At 36.3% G+C, this 20764-nt stretch overlaps 1 protein-coding gene across 2 annotated transcripts; it reads right to left on the bottom strand.

Annotated features, from left to right (window-relative positions):
- Nucleotides 1–4966: 4966 nt before the first annotated feature.
- On the bottom strand, nucleotides 4967–19119 carry LOC149069550 (transcription factor IIIA-like). Of its 2 annotated transcripts, none has more exons than XM_089249837.1 (9): nucleotides 18888–19119; nucleotides 18659–18771; nucleotides 15466–15532; nucleotides 14452–14534; nucleotides 13459–13532; nucleotides 11370–11450; nucleotides 10624–10847; nucleotides 8267–8323; nucleotides 4967–5485 (listed from the first exon to the last, which is right to left on the bottom strand). In XM_089249837.1, exons 1-9 carry the CDS (start codon nucleotides 18993–18995, stop codon nucleotides 5126–5128), a joined length of 1167 nt encoding a protein of 388 aa, XP_089105963.1. In that variant the 5' UTR covers nucleotides 18996–19119; the 3' UTR covers nucleotides 4967–5125. The 2 variants fall into 2 exon arrangements, with proteins under 2 accessions (XP_089105963.1, XP_089105964.1); XM_089249838.1 differs by having other exon boundaries at nucleotides 18659–18759; nucleotides 18888–19096.
- Between the last annotated feature and the right edge of the window lie 1645 nt (nucleotides 19120–20764).

A 20764-nucleotide genomic window follows, 5' to 3' on the forward strand; every position in this document is an offset into this window, starting at 1 on the left:
ACGTTTATTGCGTGAGGATCTGTTGAAGACGTGGCAATGTAGTTGGAATTCCAATGCGGCCAAAGACGCCTATGAAGTCCAACTACGGCTCTGGTGGCACCATCATGTTTGGTCCAGAGAAAAGATAATAGTGGTCACAGAGCACGGCCCATTTCCGGTCTATTTAGAACGGTTTAAGCGCTCAACTCCCTCTGCTTGTAATTGTGGAACTTCTAGATCCCTCTGGCATTATGCAACGCAGTGTCCAACAAATAGGCCCAGTTCCACATTGGTAAGATGCCAGTCTCATACCTTAGCCTAAGATAAGAGCCCTTCGTAGTCCTACGAACTTCCGCCCGCCTTATAGGTCGTCAGGTTTTTGGAGCAGAACTTGCATCAAATGCACGACAAAACCAGAGGAGCACGTGAACAAGGAGGAGGCATCGACCCAACGTATGTACCATCAAGGGGAATGCTGCAGTCAGGTGAGGGAGTACGACTTGCAGCCAAGACTGAGAGGAGTTACTGACGCCACATACCCGCCCTCGCGAGAGTGCAGCAATCAGACGAGGCCATACAACTTGCGGCCTAGACGACAGCGGACCTATGACTACTGAAGATCGATGCCGACAATCGAACTGATGTGGAAGCTGGAAAATGTAAAAACATGGATGACTGATTAGCTGATCTTGTTTATAATTTTGATTGCCCATTGGCGTTTGTTGTTTCGATTTTAATCATGTTATGTAATTTCAGATTGACGAGCGTTTTTACATATTTTATTTTTTTTGTTGCCTTCGTCTGAGGCGACAATATTTTGTTGTTTATAATAAAACTTTCCGGATACATCCATCCTTAGGGAACACTTCGATATCACTGAGATGGGAAGCGGGGTGTGTCCGGTCTTCAAAGGTCAAAAATCCTAAATGCGGAATATCACTAAATTTCGTCAAAAACTGCACTTTAATGCTTTAACTTGCTAATTACTGCTAAAATTGCTCAAGGGTGTGGAAATAAAGGGTTGCTAGAAATCACAGTAAACAAAAACGTTTTTCACGAAAAAATTATTCAAATGATCTGATGACCATATTTCATTTGAGAAAAATAAAATTCAGTAAACTGTGTGATCTTAACTAATAATCCTTAAAATACGGGACATCGCCTATTGTCATCAAAAACAGTCAGAAAAAAGTAGGAACATTCACCCATCGTAATTTAAATTCTAAAGAAATTTTGGGCAAAACATTAAACCTGACATGTGAGATGAATACGTGTACTTCCTTGTTCATCTTCCGACAAATGCCTCTTTCAGCCAACACCATACTAGAAGTATCTCTAGTGTGGTGCTGTTTCAGCTCCGGAATGTTCCGATTTCCCCCTTCCCGTATTCTTATATCTGCTTTTTATATCAGGTGTTTCCAACGTAGTTTCTCGCGGAACCTTTGATGATAATGAGGCGGTTCTACAGAACTTAAATTTTATATATTTAATCCAAAAAAAAGGGTGTCCCTACTGGCAGTAGGCTACTGCCGTTTCAACTATATCATAACCCCAAGGCAAAATGAAAGAGTGCCTAGAGCACTTCTTAATTTCCATATTTATTGTAATAATCACATCATATTCATTCTGAAGTCACATAATTGTGTCAGGTCTAATCGTAGAAGTTCCTATTCAACTCGGCATGGCCCCCACAAAAGGAGTGGGTCGGGCAAGGTTGCTGCCTGAAGCCTAGAGATGATTCTCATTAGATGCAAGGTTATGGTGTCGCAGGGAATTTTTCTCTAATAGGGTTGTTAATAAATGGAATAGCTTACCCCCGGAGGTAGTAAATTGTAACACAATTGACACGTTTAAAAAGAAATACGATAAACATGTTGGGGTAAATCGAGAAGCTATTCATACTTAGAGTAAGACAACCATAACTATTCTTCATGGGCATTGTATAATATTTTATCACGTGTATATATTGTTTATCATTTTTATTAATTGCATTTTTAATTGGGTTGCTATATTTATGAAATAAACTGAAGAGCCAAAAAAACTGGTACAGGCATGCGTATGCAAATAAAGAGATATGGAACCAATCAGAGTACGGCGCTGCGGTCGGCAACGCCTATATAACACAACAAGTGTCTGGCATAGTTGTTAGATCGGTTACTGCTGCTACAATGGCAGGTTATCGAGATTTAAGTGAGTTTGAACGTGGTGTTATAGTCGGCGCACGAGAGATGGGATATAGCATCTCCGAGGTAGCGATGAAATTTGGATTTTCACGTACGACCATTTCATGAGTGTACCATGAATATCGGGAATCCGGTAAAAAAATTAAATCTACGACATCGCTGCGACCGGAAAAAGATCATGCAAGAACGGGACCAACGACGACTGACGAGAATCATTAAACGTGACAGACGTGCAACCCTTCCGCAAATTGCTGCAGATTTCAATGCTGGGCCATCAACAAGTGTCAGCGTGCGAACCATTCAACGAAACATCATCGATATGGGCTTTCGGAGCCGAAGGCCCACTCGTGTACCCTTGATGACTGCACGACACAAAGCTTTACGCCTCGCCTGGGCCCGACAACACCGACATTGGACTGTTGAGGACTGGAAACACGTTGCCTGGTCTGACGAGTCTCGGTTCCAATTGCTTCGAGCTGATGGACGTGTACGGGTATGGAGACAACTTCATGAATCCATGGACCCTACATGTCAACAGAGGACTGTTCAAGCTGGTGGAGGCTCTGTGATGGTATGGGGCGTGTGCAGTTGGCGTGATATGGGACCCCTGATACGTCTAGATACGACTCTGACAGGTGACAGGTACGTAAGCATCCTGTCTGATCACCTGCACCCATTCATGTCCATTGTGCATTCCGACGGACTTGGACAATTTCAGCAGGACAATGAGACACCCCACACGTCCAGAATTGCTACGAAGTGGCTCCAGGAACACTCTTCTGACTTTAGACACTTCCGCTGGCCACCAAAATCTCCAGACATGAACATTATTGAACATATCTGGGATGGCTTGCAACGTGCTGTTCAGAAGAGATCTCCACCCCCTCTTACTCTACTACGGATTTATGGACAGCCCTGCAGGATTCATGGTGTCAATTACCTCCAGCACTACTTCAGACATTAGTCGAGTCCATGCCACGTCATGTTGCGGCACTTCTGCGGGCTCGCAGGGGCCCTACACGATATTAGATAGGTGTGCCAGTTTTTTTGGCTCTTCAGTGTATATGACATCCATATTTTTATGGGCATCTTTTTCTCAGCCACCTCGTTGGGCATTTTGCCTGTTGTGGCATTGTATTTATAATCATTGAATCACCTGAGTTGTCTGTGAATATTTCCTGAGTATGAAATCACACATCTATCCTCAATGATTTCAGTGAGCACTATGACCCCTGGGTAGGGCTGACAGGGCTCTAGCACAGGAGCCCGGGAGAAACCATATTCTTTTTTACAATATAAATTCACTATAAAGTAGGTCCCACCAAAAATCTTAGAGTTAAAGGGCATTTTTCATGGAAGAATAAAAACTTTTCTTTTTTACCGTGAGCATTTCGGTGCTCATCATACCACTCCCCTACCTTCATCCTGAAGCTAGGCCCCTCAAGACTAAGATCTTTGGCGGGATCTCCTTGATCCCACCAAATACATATCTTTTTCAATAAGATATGTACACAGGGTGATTCTAAATTCATGGGAAAAACATTAAGAGGTGATACGAGACTACTAAACAATTATTTTTGATCATGGAATGCACAGTTGAATCGCGATAGCAAAGGCAGTAGAGGGTGTTTTTAGGGAGTGCACAACAGCACTTCATGAAAAACACAAATATATTTTTCAGATGGATTTTCTGCAATAAGTGCAATCATCCATTCCAGGGTGCAGGACATGGAAATGTGATAGGCTTGTTTAGGCATCAAAAATGCTTGTTTAGGTTTCTACTATAACTTCTTAAAGTTTGTCCCATGAATTTAGAATCAACCTGCAGATACATAGATTACTGGCTTGTGGGCTTGCATAGTACATAGCTTTGCCTGAGGACCCATGACACTGTTAAGATGGCGCTGAGTGAACAAACTGAGTGGCCATAACATACACAGGGTGAATTTCACATAAACTGCCAAACAAAGCATGCGATAGACAAGCCAATGGGAACATAAAACACAATAGCAACTGCGTTTTAACCATTTTTGAGTTATGGTTTATAGAAGGGGGAATGCGTCAAGTCTGAAAAAACCCAAATTTGTGAAGTTTCTGTGAAAGGCCTACACACAAACTAAACAAACAGGTGAAAATATCCCATAAGATGACAGTTTCCATTAGGATATCTGAATTTAATGGCAGAGTTACAAGTTGGAAAATCGAATTCCAAAATATGTAACCCCACCTGTTCTGTGCGAACCACCCTTCTAGCTAACACAATCTGTGTATAATTTACCAAAAACTTGACCATTGCATCAGCTTTCAAAAGAGCACACAATAAACCATTAGGAGGTCTAGTTAAGGAGAAATTTAACATTTTGCTTGGAATTGGCAAATTTGACTGATTGTAGTTAGAAAGGTGTTTGTGGAATAGGTGGTTACAGATATTAGCAAGAACTTGATTTCATCCTTGTAGTTTGCTGCCTTTAAATCCAGATATCCTGATGAAAATGGTGTCACCATATAAGATTTTTTCCGCTCTTTCCAAATATATGCTTAGTTTCCATGTAGGTCTTTCATGGAAACTAGAAAAATTTGGAATTTTTTTCAGACTTGACGCATTTCCCTTCTATACACCATAACTCAAAAATGATTAGAGATAGGACAGAGTTGGTATGGTAATTTTATGTTCTACATAGGCTTGTTTATTGCCTACTTTCATTTGGCAGATGAGGTGAAATTCACACTGTATACTAAGTATATTGATATGGGAATTCAAAGTTTGCTTTCAGGAGCTTATTTCATGAACTCTGCAAACGATGGGAAAACTTTATAAATATTTTATTTATCAATAACAAGAGGTAGTAAAGCCTCTCAAAAATAAATACAACCATACAAATACTGATGTATGGAACCTGCGTCAAATAATTCATCACTTTAGTCTATTTTGAAACCGAGCATCAAGAATAATACTAATAATGCTAACAGCATATTTCTGAAGCAAACTGAAAAGAGACAGAATCCTGTAAGGAAGGCGAAGGTATTAAATTTTCATCCACAGCTGACAAAGATTCTGTAGCAGCTACAGGAGAAATTACATCACATTTTGCCGATAAACTACAAGGCACCGTAGGGGCATCTGTCAAGTCTGTATCCTGAACTGGATCTTGTCCATTGGAAGACTGTTGATCTAAAGAATTAACTTGAGCATCTCCTTCAGAAGTTAAAAATGTTTCTTTATCTGGATTGGGAGCGGTAGCGGCAGAAGGAATGAGTTTTCTTCTGACTGGCTGTATATCACCACACAAATAAGCAGCAAAATTCTTTGATTTCTTTTTACGCTGTGTAAAAAAAAAATTCACAAGCTAATGCAGACCAGCCATAACTTGGATAATAACCATACAGAATCTTAGGATAAAATGAAATGAAGCCAAAAATTGTTTGCACGAAAGTCATTTCAAATAACTGTGCAATGCTCTTGGGAAAAAAAAAAGCTAGCTTTAAAAGATCAAATCACAATGAAGTATAAAATTAAACGACAAAATTTTATATATTTAAGTTTACAACATTATGAAGATTATTTTGAAAAATAGACTTTTGATGTCTTCCGTCATCAAAATTGTTAATTAATGATGCTAATTTTTAATTAATTCAGGGAGCACCATGGTGCTCACAAGCAACAGGTTTTAAATTTTGTCTAGTCCAGAGTATAGAGACTTTTAGAACAGGCAGACCTCCAACACAATACTCACATAACATGAAAAATTTAAGCATTTATCATCTTCACTTCAAAATATGGAGGGCAGTACCAGTATAAAATAAAACAAGCATAATTCTGACAACATTGATATGATAGGGACCACATGCACACTCACAGTACACGTTCCAGCAAGCATCACAATTTGTTAGAAATTCCCCAGAGGAATGTTTACTCATCTGACAACATTGATATGATAGGGACCACATGCACACTCACAGTACACGTTCCAGCAAGCATCACAATTTGTTAGAAATTCCCCAGAGGAATGTTTACTCATCTGACAACATAAGTATATTAGAGTCACACATACACTAATACAGTGGTTCTCAAACTTTTTCCACCTACAGCTCCCCAGAATGGTCTAGAAAATGATAATTTTAAAGCCTTGAATGGAACTTATCAATACACAAACTTCTCCCAATGCACACTTTAAGAACCACTGCACTAAGAGCACACATTCCAGAATGTACTGATTCTATTGGAAATTCTGCACAGGAATATGTATAAGGTGCCTGTACAGTTAAGTAGTAGCAGAAGAGGTGCTAACATGTAGAAAAGAGGGAGAATTGGGGGGGGGCCTTAAAAGTTGCTAGTCACCTTATATATATACACGGGATTCAAGACCATAAGCAGGAGGGATTCCTTGCATTGTATATTCATAATTATTGGGGGGGGGGGAAGTCCCCCAAAAAATGTATTGGAGGCTCAAATCACCTATGAGTAGTGGTAGTCCAGAGTCTTACAAACTTATTCCATTCATCATTCCCCTGCATCCAAAAAAAAATCCTATTCCCTTGCTCAGCCTCAGCCAAACCTTAGGTATTGTATGGTATAGGCTACAGTTGTATCTGTAGTTTCCACCAGGCCTTCCCCACAAAGGGTAATATCACCAATTCTGTGAACCAGTTTGTCGCCACACAAGGCATTTCACAAGTCATTTTACTGTGCCTAACATAATTATGTTGTCAGAGAGCTGCACATTGTTTGTGTTGCACTGGTGCTGTCATCTGTCTTCCATATTTTGAATTAAAAATGACAAATGTAATAATTTTCATGTGAAGTGTGTATCGTGTTGAAGGTCTGCCAGCTCTCGGCTGAGAGTTGAGAAATGGTACTGACAAACTCACAAGACAATATGTGCTGTTTGCAAATAGTAGAGTTATCGTTTATATACCATTTGTGTAAATAAATTCAGAAACTTAAAGAGTATATAATTCTTTATTGTCCCACGAATATATAATTATATAACTTTGTTATTAAACTGTGATACAGTAAAACCTCAGTAAATCATCACACTAATAAGTCATCATTTTAATTCGGTCTCGCCTGGCTTCCATAGATAACCATGTTATTAAACCCTTGGTTACTCATCACTAATTTCGGTTAACTCATCACTATGGGAAAAGTTGGAGAGGAATGGATGATTTCTATGGTTTCCTTTGAAGAAAAAGCTTGATACAACACTATTATATGTTTGAAAGTGACCATAAAAGCCTTATATACCAAAACGGAACAGCTCAAACAAAGATAGTAGCGCCCAGGAAGTTCATTTTTCAACTAAAAAGACAGAAGTTCTTGAAGCGTTATGGGGACTGTTCGAGCTCATTAAAAAAAAAAAATTTAGGGCTTCAATTTAAACAAAATATCTTTGTTGATAAACCAGAGATTTTTTTCCCCAGTTGAGAAGACTCTCTAATATCTGTTTTGCTCTGCCCAGGGACCCCTCAAGTCAAAATTTGTCCGTGTTCGAAATTACTTCATATTTGTACCATGAATTGCTGAAAAAAATTGAAATCACTGAAATTAAATGTGCCATGCACATATAAAACTAATGTGCATTAAACTGTGTTGTAGAGAAATGCTAACTATTCTAACATTTGCTCTGATTAGTGAAAAAAAAATACTAGTTATACCAGTATTTTTTTTAATCATGTTTTTAATTATGGTATCATAAATTTACCAGTGTATTTAACTATAATACGATGAGTTGAATACTAAACGCTTAAAAAGTTCTAAAGTTTGTTTCATGTCTTTTATCATCTATAAATTTTTTTTTAATATTGTAGTTTTAATTCATATTTTGATAAATAGTGCCTTATTTTAAATTTATAATAAAATTTTAAATTTATAAACATCGAAACTGATGGCACTCCATTTAAGTCGCCACTCCGCTTAAACCATCATAATTTTTGGATAACTTGGGTGACGACTTATCAAGGTTTTACTGTATTTACAATGGACTTGAAGACTTAAAATGGAAAAAAAAAATGATTTAAATGTCATGAAATTTGAATGCACAATTAAAATTAAGAGAGCAAAACTAATAATTTTCAATAAAAAATTTTTGAAAAATTATTTTTACCTTTGGTAATGGGACACTTGGATCATGACGTCGTTTTTGATGCTTCGCTAAGTCAGACTGGAAAATAAAAATATTTGATTGAATGAGTGAAGAAAATTGCTATTTTTTTAAGGGGTGGGAAAAGGAACATGAAAGCAAAATTAAACTATTTGAATCATCATATTTTATCACCTGTTACTATGAGGTTTTCTATATTTATTAGTCATCCAAATATTTAAATTCTCACAGTGCAATCTGTGTTGAGAATCAAAAGCAATTAGCACTATGGCATAATTGATGAGGGGGAATAATTATTTTTAATTGAACTTATCTAAAAATTTTATTTTAAATAGTATTTATTTTTTGAATACAATAAAATTATAATTGATACAATCCATTGTCTTACACAGTAGATCAGTGTTTCCCTTAAGTGGGAAATATCGCCACCTCTTGGCAATGGAAAGGTCCAGGGGGGCGATAGAAGCTTAGGATTTAGTACAGGATCCTATGGGCCGACTTAAGTTGGGGGAGGGGGCATGGAATGCAAAAGTTTGGGAAAATATGCAGTAAAATCTCAACAGTCCGTGCACAAGTTCGGACCGTCCAGTAATCAGGTATTTTTAGGCCCATTTTCTTCAAGCATGGAAGAGGGGAAAACATCTCACTGCATGTTTGTACACACAAGTTTATATTATTTAAATGGGCTTGTTTGATCAACATCCAGTAATCCGGCAAGTTCTGTAATCCTGCATTGTGGTCTGATAGGTGCCACATTATCGAGAGCCTACTGTAATAAACACTAAAACTTTTTCAGGTTACTCACCCATAGTACCCCAGAAAAAGCTGTTATATTCAGACACATGCACATAGATAGAATGGCAAATTGACCAGAAATCTGCATGATAGCCACAGCTGTCACGAGGTGTTGCAAATACCCAGGTGACTGATCAAATACAATTAGTTATAAGCTTTTTAATACTGTATTTCTTGGAAGAAGTACAGCAGAAAATAGTTATAGTTAAATAATTATATATTATTATAGCCATGGGTCAAAGAAAATATCTGTCAAAAAGTATATTCAATTTCGATTAGTGCCTAGCAATACTACTTTAATAGCCACCAACTTTGGCCACACAGCTAGTCACCACACCCAACATAGCAATTTACTGCTTTTATAGAGTTGGGTTGGAAATAAAGCCATCTCTCAGTAATAAAGCCAGCTCATAAGGGAAAATATCTTGTTGTCTATATTATTCTTTCCCTGGATTGAATCTGGCACCTGATGGCAACCTCCACGGTCGTAGAGACGAGCATCTTACCACTACGCTACTCAGGCGCTTGCATAGTGATACTGGATCTTTTAACCCAGTGTTTCTCAAAAGTGTGTGTCGCGGTCCTAGGAAAAGTTGCCAACCTTTGTTTCTTGTGAGCTAAAGATATTTATTTGCACGCCTTTTATGCTTTGAAGTGATTCTTTTATAAAGTAAAATATCTACTAACCTATTCTGGAGAGCCACGGATGAACCCTTAATTGGGCAAGGGAGTCATCATTGGTGACAAAAGTTTGAGAATCACTGATGCCGGGTCTCAAGAAATTGTATAGTTTTTTTCATTTCTGAAATCTCTCTTCTACCTGTTTTAATCTCTTAACACCTGAGCTAAAGCTCACAATTGAAAAAAAAAAAAAAATTCCGATTGATTTGTGTTCACTGTATGCAAAAATTTCCTTTAAAAAGAAAAAAAAATTAATTAGGGTTGTTATCTTTACTCTAGAACCATCTCAGGCCTTAACTTGAAAAAATCGTTAAAAACCCTTATATATGTGTACCGCTGGAGCAAAGAGGTTAATTGACGCATCTGATTACCCAGATATTTTTGATTTGCCGATGTAGGTTTTTTCAAATTATATTTGATAATCAAGATTTTACTGTACTTTAAATGAAAATGTGCATGATAGGAGTAAATTTCAAGAACAAAATTTAACTCGTAACTCAGGGTTCCACTTTATATGTTTCCCCTGATGTTTTCCTTCATGTATTTCATATGTTGCAACCCATCAAAGTAACAAAATGATGCTATTATTTGAAGTTACATGATTTGCAGATCCAATTGAGTTTATGTTAAACATGAGCCAGCAGTTTTAGAACAACATTTGAATCATTTTCTTGAGTATCGATTCAGGAAAAAGGTGAAATGAATAAAAGCACTGCAAGATCCATAGTTGTTTCTAAAAATATAAGTGGCACACAATTACTATGAAATTTTACTAAGGTCTATTGGAAGTCATTATATAGAGATTTACTTTTACATGAAAAATTAAATTTACAATTTATACTCATTTAATGTATCTTTCTTAAAGGAAATAAAGCAATGATTACCTCTTCAATGAATGCTTCACCACAACCCTGCTTGTCACACTGGAAAGGACGTTTCGCATGATAGTTTTCTATGTGGTACCTGAGATTTTTTTCTTCTGTGTAAGAACGAGTACATGTGCCAACAGGACATTTGTGCCTTTCGCTTGGATCAAGATGTATTTTCATATGTTTCTTGAGATTGAAAACTTTTGCAAAAACCAGAGAACACACACCACATCGTCTCTCTAAAGAAAAAGTTCATGTTTGTTAAAATTTGCAATAGTTATTAACCATACTATATAATAATTTGAAAAACTGCAAAAATTTATGCAAAAAATTATGGAAATTTTTGCTTTTAAACATGTGGAAAAGTGCTGGTTCAGTGGTACTGCTCTATCTATGATTATGGGTGACTACCGGGCCCTGACAAAAACCCAGTGCCAGGTTGCCACGACCACTAAAAAATTGATTTTGCACCTAAAATTATTTATGTGATGTCTCTTCATTTAATTAGAGTATGAGAATAGCACAATTTTCTGAATTTATATAAGCATATCTACAAGATAAAAAGAGTTTGCTGTATCCTGGAAAAGTCTCAAGAAACATTATTCTATATTTGTTTTTCTCAGGGAAAATGTTTTTGGCTCCTAGAAAATTGTTGTGCACCTTGATTTTTTTTTTCTTGCAATTTGTCTTGAACCTTGGTGTCTATGTTCCAAAAACACTTACATATATTTTATGACTTTAGTTTTCAATGCAAGAATTACCTTCCATATGTTCAATTGCCACATGTTTTCGAAGCAAGCTCCATGTGAAACCACCAGCACCACATTTTTTACATGCATGACCTGTAATTTGAAATTAAAAATAAATTATGTTTTACAAAAGCATTTAAAACATCTAACATCCTACTATTCACTCAATTGTTTTTGCAATGGAACCAGCAAATTTTGTGAAAAGTAAACCATTTCTTTCTAAAATAGACAAAACACACAGTAATACCCAGAAGTTATGTGATAGGTAGAACCGGCGACAACAGATGTCAGGGTACAGTTTTCTATAGAAATACATATATATATCAGTTAATTAGGACTAAATTTTAGAAAGAACACCTGTCTTTTTCTTTCTTACTGTGTGCTACTATACACTTCTATGGGGCTTCATAAATTTAACTTGTGTTGTGACTGCAATCTAGTCTGGCAAAAAAGACTATTAAAATCTGCATTTTCATTAAGAAATATGTGTAAATGAAAGTAGTGTGTGTTAAGCACTTTAAATGTTTTGATAACACCCCGACCAATTGAAAGAAATGAGCTGCTCACGTTTGAAGGTAAAGAAACAAATTTCAGCCATGAGTTGAAGTTAATTGGAAGTTGCAGACCAGATACATTGTCATCAAAGAGCAATACATTAAACAAATTATTTTCTAAACTTGGCATTGGACTTCAGGTATAAAATTGCAACCTTCTATGTGAAAATATGATATAAAATAAGCCTTGGGATTCCATTCCAGCAAAGTTTTCATTTTTCCATATATGTATATACATATACACTGCAACCTTTCAAAAATTGGTGTGATTTCATTAAAAGTATAATATTCTGATCTCGAATAAAACAATTTTTCACTTGATTATCACTTAATGATTTCCACTATCTCAGCAATAATCCAGTGATTGTGCTTGAATTACAGAAATGCATTTTTCACAAAAAATAGTGTAACTCTGAAATCACGATAGTTTAAGTCGGGTATTACTTTATACAGTGAAACTTCACTACAACGATTCTCAATATAACAATAAATCTCTCTGCAGCATTTTTTTCTTCATCCACAGAGTCCAAAGCAGAATGTTTTGCATTGTTCTGAAATGAGCCCTCCGCTGACTGGCAATGTTCTGGGGTAAAAATTCCCATAATGATATTTTTTCTACACCTGTCTTAAAATTCTTCCAGATCGCTCTGTGACGTATATCACAGATTTTGGAATATTCTGCTTTGGGGCCAAAAAGTATCATTACATCAAGATTTCACTGTATCAGGGTTGGCAAGTTTTTGCCATAGGTTGAAAAAACCACAGTCTGTTGTTAAAAATTGTTCCATCAGTAACAGATTCTTTCCCCATCTGTTTATGCATGCGAGACATTGTAATACATTTATTTTTCCATTTATTATGCAAATGACAGATTTGAACTCGCATTTTGGTTTTATAATAAATTTTTAAGGTTGGTAGGTTTTTACAACAGCATGAAAAACTAGAGCAAAAAATGTCCTGACAAAAATTGGTTTTTTGCCAAGCATAAAACAAATTGATAGTGTGTTCCTGCATTTATTTATGTCTAGTACCATTAACAAAAAATTTATGCAAAAGAACTGTATATTGTTATAATTATCTCGAACAATGGGCAGTCATTGCATCAAAAGAAAAATATACAATATATTGTAGGATAGTCATTAAATGAAAAAAATTAGGGACTTTCCTTACAACGAATGATCACTATAATATGGGGTCACTATAACGAGCATCAATTGTATCTCTATTTATTTGTAAATGTATTTTCCACCAGATTAATTCACAATAAAACAGTATTAAGTTGATTGTTGCAATGATTTTAAGTCTCAGTTTAATACACATTGAGTCAAATGTTTTTTTTTCCCCATAAAACCATTTTTGCCGGTTTTATCAACTTAGCCTGTTTTTTTTTTTTTTTTATCACTTTTGCCCTGATTTTTACCATTTGTCACTGTCAAAAGCCACAGTTTTGCCACTGTCTTGACAAAAATACCTTTTTGCCAGAAAAATGCCCAACCCTGCTGAGAAGTGATGCAACCAACTTGAAGTGAAGTGAGGAAACAAATCACCTTTATGAGCATCTATATGTCGCCGTAACTTCCATGGTGTAGGAAATTGGGCTTCGCATCCTTCCATCGTACATCTAAATGAGAATAAATAAATATAAAAAATAGCAAATGACAGAATACAGTAAAAGCCAGTTGTAACGAGTATGGCTTATAACAACAATCTAATGTGTGATTTTCAGATGATTGGCAAAGAGCTAATATTACAAAAACATCCGCTTATAATGAGAAGTCCATTATAATGAAATTTTTCCTGTGATTGTGCGAGCTGTTGCCACAATGAACTTCTACTGCATATTACACCTCCCATAGCAAAACATTAAACGAAAAAGCAATGCATTGCTCTGAATCAATATAACACAGACAGCAATCACATAGTGTAAGAAGGCACATTTCGTCTAACCATACCTTGGATATTTGAAGTACTCATACCACAAACTGAAACATGTTGATACTGTAACGAATATAGTTATTTATTTTTACAATGAGAACTTGAAAACCTGTCTATCTAAATCGATAGCACATGGTAAAGGACATCAACTGCTGAAGATATGGTGTGCCCCACAGAGAGAAAAAAAATGTTTTTTTTCCTGTTCCTCAGCCTGCATACGTACTGCCATCTTTAAGCTTTTGACAATCATAGACTCAGCAAGCCAATGACTGCTGGAATTTGTAAACCCCTGATGCATAGGAAATCAAATAGGAACAAAACTTTTGTTACATATGAGGATTGGATGTCTACCAAAAAAAGATGATTGAAAGAATTATAATTTCACTGATCAAAATATTTGAGAAACATGATCACAAACTTGAGTGGAGTTTATGATCATATTTCTAATGTTCAAATTTATTGTGACATTCATGCAAGAAAAAACAATATATCGGTGCAGTATGAGGAGATTACAGAGTATCACTCACTAGAAGAAAGCTAAAAACAATAATAGATTCAAATGCAAAATACAATGAATACAATAATAAGAGAAATGTAACACATACGAGTAAACCGTTGCATCAGTATGATTACTTTCATGATTTATCTTCCACTTTTTCTTGCTGAATCCCCTCTCACAATATTGACACTGGTGAAATACAGACGTGTGAGCAAAAATATCTATGCACATAGTTTATAACTTTTCAACTCATGAAAATTGTTTGATTATTATGAACACAATAAATTCATATTCAACGCATGTTAGATGGTATGCTGCGAAATGAAATGATCCTTGGCTCCTACACATTTTCAGTAGGCCTATATTGCTGAACATTGGCATATATCAAAATAAGGAGCATATCAAGTCCTCCAATTTTATGTTTATTGAATTAACAAAAACTATATTTATGTACCCATTATATTGTAATTATGTTATAGTGTGGGACCAAACCATACCCCAGACTGTATTTATTTACAGTCTTCAGCATTGTAAAAAATTGAAAATATCTTTCCATGTCTCCCATCGACAATGTGTTGATGGGTAAGAATGAAATCAACTCATGCGTTATGTTTGACAACCTTTTTTTAAAATAGTATAGAACAGTGATGGGCAAAACTTTTTGAGAAGCAGGCCAAAAAAGAAAAAATTTTGGCAGGCCAGACATTAATTCATATCATATTTGCCGACATGCTGTAAAACTCGAGGGACATCAGCTTTTTGAATGTTGGAGTTTGGTCTGTTCCTGGCATGCCAGGAAAAGCAAGGTTTAATAAGGATCACATATATGTATCATCATCATATATGTATTTAGCCAATTCAATGGATTTTTAAAATACACAACATTTAAAAATTTTCCAGAATCAGTAACTCTAATTTTCTGACACACTGGAAAATAGGGGAACACGGTAATTGAAATTTTATTCTTAGAAATGAAGAGGAGAAAATGAGACAATCCTTTACAACTGTGAAAAACTAAATATAGTAAGTATATTTTAACAACTTCATGCATATTTATTGATGAAATTATAATAAATAATATTTTATTAGCGCAAATGATGCAAAAAAACTAAAAATTCACCTTGTATAACCTTTTTCTTTTGTTAGGATGATGTTCTGAGCCTTGAATGTCCAGTTCATCTTCTGAGCTGCAATATTCATTGCATGATTAATTTTCATGACAGCATCAATTCAAGTGAATGACACAATTAGCACAAACAGTCATCATTATTACACAGGGAAAATTACAAGCAAATGTAGTCATGATGTTCTCTATTTCAATAGCTTTGTTAAGTTTTCACGCATCATTAAAATTGCTTTCTAGGTATTCAAAGGATTTCAAACCCTGCTGAAAGAGATGATACTTTTCCATTATAACCATAACACACATTTTTGACGCCAAATTGGCACATTCTATCTTGCTTCTTTCCCACATGCCTTGTTTGAAAAAAAACCATTATGGACAATAACATTGAAGAAAATATTTAACATTAAACATAAGGCATAAATTCAAAGAAAATATGCCAAGGCAGAAAAGGTGGCAAGTGATATGGTTATAACGGCAGAGGTCTGTCCAGCCACAATTTGGATCTGTTTTCTGGACTCTTCACGAAATTCCGGATGTGAAAAAGGAACTCATAAAATTCTGAATACAAAAAAAGACTCTTCAAAAAACTAATTTCATTTCTTTTGCGATAAATTTCAAATCATTTCGCTTAATACAAAATTAATGATCCTTTTAACAAAAATAAGGAACATTTTTACAAAAACAGGACCCTATCAAAAAGTCTGGACAGACCCTTGATGGAACCAAGGGTCCGAGTACCAAGAAGAATAAAAATGTTCAATTTTACAATGCTTTGTGTGTGTGAATACAGTCCCCTCCAAAAGCAATCATCTCAAACTGGATCCTGAAGTCGACCACGATGTACTTCCATCGTATGTTGAGGGCTTGATGTTCGACTGACCGACATCAGCTTTGGCTAGCAAGACCTGGTGAGTGTCCGCGGAAAACGTAGGCTCTTGAATGCTCTTTTCTAGCTCCAGTATAGACTTCGAAAGCTTCTCGTCGACTGCATTCATTTTTTGTGTGGGAAAGTCCTTCTTTCACTTCAGCAACGGCAGTGTTTATTTCATTCTTCACCCCAGCTATGGCTGTGTGTGCGGCGACGTCATCCTTCACCTCAGCTAATAGTGATGTCTCCCTTCAAAGTGGCAACATCCTCTCCGACAACAGCAATAAAGATAATGACATCTTCTTTGACAGCAGCGATGAATGTGTAGACAGCGGTGACATCTTCTTGGATGACAGCGCTGGACTTGCACTCCTTCTGGACTTACACTTTCTTCCACTTGACCGATCATAGACACACTTCTAGTCTTAACACTTTTGGGTCTAAGCCCGAGCCTGACTTGGGATGCCATTTTTGTTCAAGGGAACTAAGCCAGAGTCTGACTCGGGCTTAACTTTTAACTCTCGTAACTATACAATGGCTGAATATATATGTTCCCAGTGTTTTTAAACATAATTTATAAATGTTCTAGTTCCAAAAGACATATATAGATGGCAGCAGCAAATGGATGTGGCTTTATGAAATGATGTAGAAGTATAGCTGAAACACATTTGTCTTCTTAGGTAAGGTAGCCATGTTTATTGTGTTTCATGATGTCTCATATCAGATTTTTAGACTTATCAGATGATTTGGCTGAACTTAGAGATATATTAGCATACAATTCTTTGTCAGTTATCAGATTTAGGTGATCCAGAATACCAGCCCGCTTGTATAAGGGATTCAAAATATCAGTTCTCAGATGACGAAGATAGCACAGGTAAATATATTTGATTTTTTGGTTTTGAAGAATTTTGTGCATATTACTTATTTTTATTTCAAATGTTTTAGGATGTATATTTTACAAAATTATTATTCATTTTAGATGATTAAAAGGAGCAACAGAGCAAATCAAAGGCAGAAACTGGAAAAAGATTAAGGAAAGAAACTTGAACTTATTGCGAACCTTGTGGTGTTGCTCTGTGTGCAAATGCGTGTTTTGAAGTGTACCATACTAAAGCAAATTTTACAAAATAGTATTTTTTTTAATAAAAACTATTTTCAGACATTTGTACAACATTTGGGTTTGGTCATAGACGGAGATAGACTTGGAAGTCTGGGGGGGGGGGGGAAGGATGGTCGTTATTGCTGGGGGCAAGATGATGATGATGTCAATTCATATATGTACATTAGATCAGTAGACTCCACCTTTGACGCTGGGGGGGGGGGGGGTAACAATGCCCCCACGCATCTTCGCCCATGGGTTTGGCTAAGTTTTTATTCAGAATTGTTAGCAATTTTATGTTAAAAATATTTTCTTATATGCGGAACTTTTTTAAAACTCGAAAACATGTTTTTTTTTTATTTCTCATTAAATATTAATTATTAGAGATTCTAGATTAATTAATTACTAGAAATTCCGAGTTTGAAATTTCTAGCTAAAACAAAACACACACATATATATATATTCTAATAAGTATTTTTAAAAAAATCATGAAAGTGCCAAAAACCCTTAGGCTACAGGGAGAAACAGTCGAAATAGCTCAGACCCGAACGTGTTAACCTACTATATTTTAAGTAGTATTGGTAATTTTCCTACTAGATAGATAGAACTGCTCACAACCCCGGACTGATGCAAAGCACCTTACTTCCGTTACCTCAAAAGAGGCAGAGTTGTGCCGGAAAAGTTAACAAAGATTTATAGTGGTGGCTCCCCTTGCCCGCAAGTTTCAAATTACTCGCGTCGTTCTCCCCATGAAGACAGCCATCAACCAATGCAACATACAAGCCATTTGACAAAAATAGGTGACAGATTCCAATGACTACGGAGAAAAATTGCACGTGCGCCCAGTGGCACATAAGGGTCGGAGACCGCAGCCTGGGATTCTGAAAGAAATGGGGAAAAGACTTATGGGCAAGAAAGAAGAAGGAGCTGGCATGTTGAAGTGGGAGAGCTTTGAGAATGATCAAAATACACAATGTATACAAATTACATACATACAGCGCCTCGACTGTGACGGAAAATGAAGGAACAAAGCCTCCGTCCACAGTGCTGAGCAGTTTTGCCTGTCCTATTGCAGAATTTGCAATATACACACACACAGAGCCTGCACTGCAACGGGAATAATCAAACAGAAGTTTTCCTACTAGAAATGTCTACGATCGCTTAAGTGCAAAACATTAATAATTACTGAAAATGTTTTACAGAAACGAACTAATACAAACTTGAAGTTGACTTCGGGATGAGATTTTCTTTGGTGTCGGGTCAAATGCATAGATCTCACATAACTTTTTCCACAGCCTTTATATTCACATTTGTAGGGTCTCTGCAAGAAACACTAGAAGAAATTAATTAATTCACTAGAAATATAATCAATTAAATCTACACAAAGTTTGATTTAATTAAAAAAGAAGGTTTAATTGTCAATAAAAATATGCGGGAAATTTGACTCACTTCTCCCGTGTGGGTGCGCATATGTATTTCGAACCGATCCCGGCGCGTAAATTTAGCATTACATCCATCTTCGGAACAAATGAAAATTTCTACGCGTTTCCTAACCATGTATGGGTAAACAAAATTTACAATAAAAATTTATTTTCAAATAACGTGGTCGTAATAAGGTAAAGAAACCTCCCGGAATGTAGAGAAAAAAAAATGTAGATTTTATAGAAGCTTTGGTCGTTACGCCTTTAGAAAATTTACTTGTCAAACATACATGGCAAAAACACTGAGCTATAATAAAAGTTTACTTATAGCTCGAATGACCATACATCCAGTATTTCCCGGGACAATTCCGGTATTTTGTTTTTTTGGCAAAAGTGTCCCGGTTTTTCCCCGTATTTCACACGAAGCCTACTTGAATTTTTATTCCTTATTGAAGTGAAAGATTGAAATTATTTTTCAACTCATAAATTATTTTATGATAATTACAACTATATATGGGAATATTAATCTAATCTCCCATATTTGCATTAGTAAACTTTTTTTTTTTTTTTTTTCGTGGAATACATTTTAATCCACTGCAATTCGCAGTAATGCACCATTTTCCGCCATTGTTATTTTTCCGTAATTTCAACAATATTTGGCAACTTTGTTTGGTTTTGGCGATAATTAGCGATGTCCGTATTTCCCGTATTTGGAATCCCGATGTCCCGTATTTCTCTCGAGAAAATATGGTCAGCTTACTCATAGCTCAGTGGGCAAAAATCATGCCAAAAGTAAACAAAACTGCTAATTATGACTGAAATGCACCTGAAAAATAACGGAGTGGTGGGTAAAAAAGTGGTGTTACAGTCAAGATGGAACAGAATGGAACACAAGCCATGGAACAGATTTCTGTAAAAAAAAGTCATGTCAGGGAAAACTTATCTTATTAACATTAAAACTTAACATTATCAAGAAAATGTGAACATTTCTTGGGTCGTATAGTGACAGAACTTTTTAATTTTCTGCTTTTCTGAAAATGAAAAATCCGTTCTTCAGTGGTCCTCAGTTTTTCATCTAAAGCCGGGTTTTCCTAGGAACAGATTTGTTGCGCAGCGTGAACCGAATTAGACTGTTTTGCGTCGACAGAAACGAGTTACATAATCACGCTACGCGTTTGTGTTTTCCTAGCGAGGCGCATCAGATCAGAGGGCGGCTATATAAAGTATATGGCTTTGGCATCAGCTACTCTGTCGTCTGCATGCTCCGGTTTGAAGGGAAGTAAAATAAAACACACAAGAGTGAAGAGAATATCGGCAAAATCGCGGTGCACGACGCATTTGACTCCTCCAGAAGGAGTCAGCCAATAACGTCCAACGTAAAGTGCTGTCGTGAGCCGTATTGTACTCTGTAGGAAAACAGTCATGCTGCTTTTCTTACTGGTGAGTGGACGGCTTGTCGCGTTGGACGAATCACGTTGCGCGCGGCAAAGGAAACCTGCTCCTAGGAAAACCTGACTTTCCAAGGAGTAGAATTTCTGCGCTGTGTGCAGCGTTAAAATGCTGATTGGTTAAAAACCTGAAATTCACGTTTTTTAACCAATCAGCGTTTTCACGCTGCACACGTTGCAGGTAACCTGTTAAGAAAACCCGGCTTTAGAGCAGCTCTTCAACATTTGCAGCGTGAAAACGATGATTGGTCAAAAAATCTGAATTTCAGGTTTTTAACCAATTAACGTTTTCACGCTGAACACGGCGCAGAAATTTTACTCCTAGGAAAACCCGGCTTTACGCATATTTAAAGTGATAACGTGCAATAACTTCTTATTTTCTCAACAGCGACAAGAAAAATTTTTAAATTAGCAATAATTAGTAGTTAATCTGATCACTGTAAGCATATTTTTAAGA

The sequence above is a fragment of the Pholcus phalangioides genome, unplaced genomic scaffold, assembly GCF_987345545.1.
Source record: "Pholcus phalangioides strain wild (caught in Gottingen) unplaced genomic scaffold, Ppha-v1.0 ptg000022l_1, whole genome shotgun sequence".
Taxonomy (NCBI): domain Eukaryota; kingdom Metazoa; phylum Arthropoda; class Arachnida; order Araneae; family Pholcidae; genus Pholcus; species Pholcus phalangioides.